General features: G+C 35.8%; 1 protein-coding gene across 1 annotated transcript; it reads left to right on the forward strand.

Annotated features, from left to right (window-relative positions):
- The first annotated feature begins 2,851 nt into the window (after positions 1 to 2,851).
- Positions 2,852 to 4,142, forward strand: LOC100675824 (olfactory receptor 14C36-like). The gene has a single exon (XM_010602245.3). It carries the CDS (start codon positions 3,057 to 3,059, stop codon positions 4,077 to 4,079), a length of 1,023 nt encoding a protein of 340 aa, XP_010600547.3. The 5' UTR covers positions 2,852 to 3,056; the 3' UTR covers positions 4,080 to 4,142.
- The last annotated feature ends 2,287 nt before the right edge of the window (positions 4,143 to 6,429 follow it).

Raw genomic sequence — 6,429 nt, forward strand, 5'->3', positions numbered from 1 at the left:
TCACCATGTCAAGGACTGTGGGAGCTTTGGTGAGTTAAGGGGTTCAAGATAAAATAAGTAGTTTTCTTTATGGTAACTATTTAAAATTCAAACCCCCCAAAATATTATTTAATAACTCCACACAAATCTCTCAACAAGGTTGGGAGGGTTATGCCTAACCCAAATAAAAACCAAACCCATTGCCGTTGAGTTGATTCCAACTCATAGTGACCCTGTAGGACAGAGTAGAACTGCCCCATAGGGTTTCCAAGGAGTGCCTGGTGGATTTGAACTGTTGGCCTTTTGGTTCAGCAGCCATAGCTCTAAACCACTATGTCACCAGGATTGTCTAAGACTACCCCAAAAAGCAAAATTATAATCATGGAAAAGTACATAAATAGAACGCAAAGTAGAATATTTAACTATTTAAAAAAATAAAATGTACCACACTATTTGTACATCTGCAGAATTTAAATACCATGTCAAAAACTAGGTTGTAATCTCTAAACAAAGGAGTCCTGGTGGTGCAGTGGTTGAGCACTTGGCTGGTAACCAGAAGGTCAGTGTTTCTAACTCACCAGCTGGGTAGAAAAAGATGTGGCTGTCACATTCAATGAAGATTTGTAGCCTTGGAAAGCCTATGGGGTAGTTCTACTCCATCCTATAATGTCGCTGTGAGTCGGAATCGACTTGATGGTAACGGGTTTGGTTTTTTTTTTTTTTTTTAAATAATGTCCTGAGCACTTTCCTAAATTTGTTGCACAAATTGTCACATCTAATCCTGACCACTTGCTATGAGAGAGGGACCGTTCTTCCCATCTTGATAAAGATATCAATACTGAACATATGGTTAAAATGCCAATTTTACATAGTGATTAAACCATTATTTCCACCAAGATAACTAGAAATCAGAGCTCTTAATCGCTACACATAATTATGTTTTCTTTTCCCCCTTTTATCAACCAATCTCAAACAACTATCCAGGATATATGCTCTGTGAGTTCAATTATTTAACCGCATATATAGAGAGATAAGATCTTGACAATGGGGTGAAAAATTGCCCCATCTGCACCAAAAGCCATATAGGCAAAGAAGTAGTGATAAAATTTTAGTGAAATGGCAATTTATTCAGTGTTTAAAATCTTTATTTAATATCAAATACATGTAAAGAACTTTATTGATGCTAGGAGGGCACAAAATTGTACAAGATACAATCCTTGAAAAACATATAAGTAAAGACAATAAGACAAAGCAACTGCTCAATTTCCTATCAATGTGAAGCAGTTTGTGAAACACTTCATAAGACTGATAAAAAGAGATCATAGCCTTTGCTCAAGCAGTCTATGAAGAGTTCATATGCCAAATTTTTGATAAGTTCGCCACAAGGGAAACAAGCCACAAGACAGTTGAAAGGTTTGAGCAGAATTTAGAAGATCTTTAATTCCAAATAAAGAAGTTTGAAGTACAATCATTTTAACCATGGATAGGTTACTTGACTGTGGTTTCAAATGCTATACTTAGTATTATCGCTGCTATTGTTGTTATTACTGCTATTATCGCTACTATTTCTTATTATGCGAGAATGAGAAGAAGTGTTGCAAAAAAAAAGATAGAGGAGATTCAGAAAAATATAGGTACCACAGAAAAGTCAAGGGAAAGCTGGTGAATAAGTCCATTGGTGGGTGAGTAAATCAAACAAAGGATAGAAGAATTAAGAAATTAGTCTAGGGTGAGGATATAGAGGCAACAACCAACAATGTGATTAGTGATGTAGAAATAGATGAAGGACTTTCAGAGATTTCATTGAAAAGTTAAGATAAAACAGAGGAAAAGCAGAATTAGTGATTTAAGATGAAAGGAAGACAAAGCTACATTAATACTTAAGGTATCATGCTGTAGTTTTGTTGATGTTTTTTTTTCAGCAAAAGAAATTTGGAAAACTGAGGATGAAAATGATGCAATATTAGGGGAAGGTTCAAGAGACTCTAAGAGGAACCAGAAGCAGGACACTCTGCCGATTGGACAGACATATCTCTCTTTACAAGCTAGACAAGTGACTAGAAAAATAATTTGAAGAATAAGAATTTTACAGAAAATGAGAAGCAGATTAAGTGTGGGGTAAATGCGTGAGGTGAGGAGATTTCGATCAGCCTGAGATATTGCCTTAAGTAAAGTTTCAAATGATTTCAATATTGTATGTCATAGTGGTAAAAGACAATCTGGACATTATTAAGCTTATGGTATTAGTTCTTCAAGGAGATTATGTTCCCCAGTATTACCTATAGCCTCAAAATAAGAATGTAAGACTGGAAAAATATTTAAAGATTTATTTTTCCAATTATCCAACAACATTATTTCCAAAGTTCCTTTAAAAAGCCAACTCTATGAAAAACTCAAAATCGATATTAAAAAAAAAAAAAAAGTTGCCATCTAGTCAACTCTGAATCATGGTGATCCCACGTGTGTTAGAGTAGCATTGTACACCACAGCATTTTCAATGCCTTTTTAAAAGTAAATCACCAATGCTTTCTTCCGAAGCACCTCTAGGTGGATTCAAACACGCAATCTTTTGGATAGCAAGTATGTTAGCTGTTTATACCACCAGGGGCTCTATCTACTTTTACATCTATTTTATCATGAGAAAATTACATATTCGCTTGGAAATATATAAAAATCTGTAGTAAAAAGTTATATGTGTTCTGTTTATGAGAAAATGGTCCCGATTTTCACTTCATTCCTACGATAGGAATAAGAATATTATGGAGAGTGATGAAGCACTAAGTAATTTATCTTCCAAAATATAGTGACATCAATAACCAAAACAACAACGACAAACCCATTGACATTGATTTAATTTGATTTAATTCTGACTCATACCAACCCCAGGACAGAGAAGAACTGCATCATAGGGCTTCCAAGAAGCAGCAGTTGAATTCGAGCTGCTGACCTTTTGGTTAGCAACCATAGCTCTTAACCACTGTGCCACCAGGGTTCTGAGGGACATCAATAGCAATTACAATCAGGAAGGTTGCAAGGGAAAAACAACTGAAAGCCATTTTTTCATAACTTAATTCTTCATGTTTTCAGGGCCTCTGTCATTGCCTCTCAGGTATGAGCTGCCTTACCCAGAGATGTCGAATTCTACCACAATGATGGAATTTATCCTGATGGGGTTTTCTGATGAATGGGAACTACAGGTTTTGCATGCCGTATCCTTCTCTCTGATGTATTTGCTGACTCTCATTGGGAATTTTCTCATTGTTATTGTCACCACCCAGGACAAGAGCCTTCACACCCCCATGTATTTCTTCCTCAGGAATCTGTCCATCTTGGATGCATGCTACATTTCTGTAACGGTCCCTAATTCATGTGTCAATTCCCTGTTTGACAGCAGTGTGATTTCAAAAGCAGGGTGTGTAACTCAGGTCTTCCTAGTGATTTTCTTTATATATGTGGAGACACTGTTCCTCACCATCATGGCCCATGACCGCTATGTGGCCATCTGCCAGCCTCTCCACTACTCTATGATCATGAACTCTCAGGTTTGTGTCCAGATGACACTGGCTTCCATCCTCAGTGGTCTGGTCTACTCAGGATTTCACACAGGCAACACCTTCAGGTTGCCCTTTTGTCAGTCCAATGTTATTCATCAATTTTTCCGTGACATCCCCTCTCTACTGAAGCTCTCCTGCTCTGACACCTTCAGCAATGAGATCATAAACATTGTCTCTAGTCTTGTGATTGGTGGAGGCTGTTTCATTTTCATTATCAGGTCTTACATTCACATATTTTCTACTGTGCTCAAGTTCCCAAGTGGAGCAGTCAGAGCAAAAGCCTTTTCCACCTGCATCCCTCATATTCTTGTGGTATCGATCTTCCTCAGCTCACTTGTATACATATACCTAAGGCCATCTGCAATCTCTGCAACCATTCAGGATGTGGTCCTTTCTGTGTTCTATTCCATAATTCCCCCCCTCTTCAACCCAATTATCTATAGTCTTAGAAATGAACAAATAAAATATGCCATCAAGAATATCATGAAAAAATATTTTAATCAAGAAATTTATAGGGAATTGCTTAGGCTTACTCTACCTTATTAGTTAAAACTCACGTGTTCAAAAATAAATGGAGATTATAGATTGTTATTATATAGATGTACTTTATGTAAGTTTAATGAATAAAATAAAAAAAAAAAACAAACCAAAAACCAAACCCAGTGCCATCAAGTCAATTCCGACTCATAGCGACCCTACAGGACAGGGTAGAACTGCCCCATAGAGTTTCCAAGGAGCACCTGGCAGATTCAAACTGCCAACCCTTTGGTTAGCAGCCATAGCACTTAACCACTACACCACTAGGGCTTCCAGTTTAACATATAAGTTCATTAAAATATATCATTTTTCAAAATCTATCCTTTCTGAGGATTCTGAGTAATTTGAATTGGCAGTTGGGTAAGAGTTCTGGTGTTATGAATAAGGAAGCCCCAGTCATACATGTATGGTAAGTTAAAAGCTCTCACTAAATCTTTTAGTCTTAAAAAGCCTAAAGTGTTATCCTTAGCAATATTTATGTTAAATTTTATCTTCTGTATTTACCCATGCTTAAAACATTGATAAACCTAGAAAGAATGTTGTGTCAATTTTTTTTTTGAAATGCTACATTTAGTATTATAGAAGAAAGGAAAATCTATAGCCATTCATTTGCAAAATAATTATGAATATGTATGTTCTTTTGAGGACCATAAAAATATCACTGAAAGGTATTCTGTAAAAAGAGAAATGGGTTTGGTTGGTGGAGTGGTTGTGTATAATGGAATCAGAAACACTTTACACCAGGAACATTTTACATCACTTCCCTTATATGGTAAAGAAAATATATAAAAAAGTTAAACTTATAATCAGAACAAAATTTTGCCAAACATAAGTTCAATTTAATTTACTGAATTTCGCATGTAAAAATGTTGAAACGGAAAATGTTTTGTGGTATATACATAATGACAACATATATATAATGATAATGTGTCTGTGTATATATATATACACACACACACATATGTACTTCCCACAAAAAAATTAATAAGGGGATGGAGCCAACCTGGCACCCTAGACAGACACTTCATCCCACCCCTCTGCAGCAAAAACATGAAAAGCCAAGCAAAAATGTTACAAATGTCAGTCCTGGAACTTTAAGAATCAAATGAAGGGATAAAGAACTAGATCAAACACCAAATGGAAGAAAAAGCTGAGGGAAACAGAGAAAGATGGGTGGAGGAGTATAGACATCCTTGGCTGACTAACAGCACAGTGTTGCTATCTTAAAACACGTCCAGCAATGAACCTGGACAGGGAGTACGGGAAAGCAATATTATGGAACTCCCAACAATAAACAAATATAAAATACAACATAGTGAAGAAGACAGGCATATCACTGTTGATTCCATAAATAAAAAAGATGATTGCTTAACATCAAATTTGCCATTTTCAGCTCTATAAGATGACTAAAATAAAATAAACTCTCTAGGATTCTTTACACAAGCAGAAAGCAAATGATGGTCTTCAATGAAATAATATTCACACTGCTTTTTTTTTAAAAAAAAAAAAAAAGATTTGACGCTTGAACCAAAATTTCTTCCTCCTATAATTTTTTGAAAATTTTTATAAAAGTCAATTATAGGGTACGCAAGTGTTTTACACACTTAGATCAAAGGAAATAAATACAGCAATAAATTCTATATTATCTAAAAAAGTATTACTACCTAGGCTTTTGCTGTTGTTGTTAGTTGCTGTCAAGTCAATTCTGAATCATGGGAATCCCATGTGTACAGAGTAGGACTGCTCCCTGAGGTTTTTAAGGTTGTGACCTCTCAGATGCAGATTGTCAGACTCGTCTCCTTAAGGTGACTTTGAGTGTGTTCAAAGAGCCAGATTTTTGTTCGATGGTCTAGAACTTAACCTTATGCACCACCTGGCGACTCTGCTACCTAGGCAGGAGAGAATATTTGTGTGATTATATTGAAATGCAATTATAAGAAATGTGTATGACTAATAAATCCATTAAAAAAAAATCTGTGAACTGTGAAAATTTTTATGAACTGGGCAAGTTATTTAACATCTTTGAGTCTTCACTGTCTACCTACTTCTTAGAAGCATGGTGAAGATTTACCCTTACTAAGTCCTCTGCGTGGTAAATGAAATAAGCTATCAGTTTATGTTTGGAAGTAATATGGCATTGGTCTGAACAGTCATTTACACAGACTCTCTCCATATATTCCTACTTCTGGATGTTCAACACAATTTTCTGGACTGTATATGAATTGAGCCCTCATCAATAATCATCAAGAGACATTTATCTCACTGAACTTACTCTTGGACCAATGACTAATACTCAGTTTTAATAACTTAAGGCTGTTTATTGTAAGGCTACTTATTGTTTGTTGTAGGTCCATGGTTG

This window comes from Loxodonta africana, chromosome 2 (genome assembly GCF_030014295.1).
Source record: "Loxodonta africana isolate mLoxAfr1 chromosome 2, mLoxAfr1.hap2, whole genome shotgun sequence".
Taxonomy (NCBI): domain Eukaryota; kingdom Metazoa; phylum Chordata; class Mammalia; order Proboscidea; family Elephantidae; genus Loxodonta; species Loxodonta africana.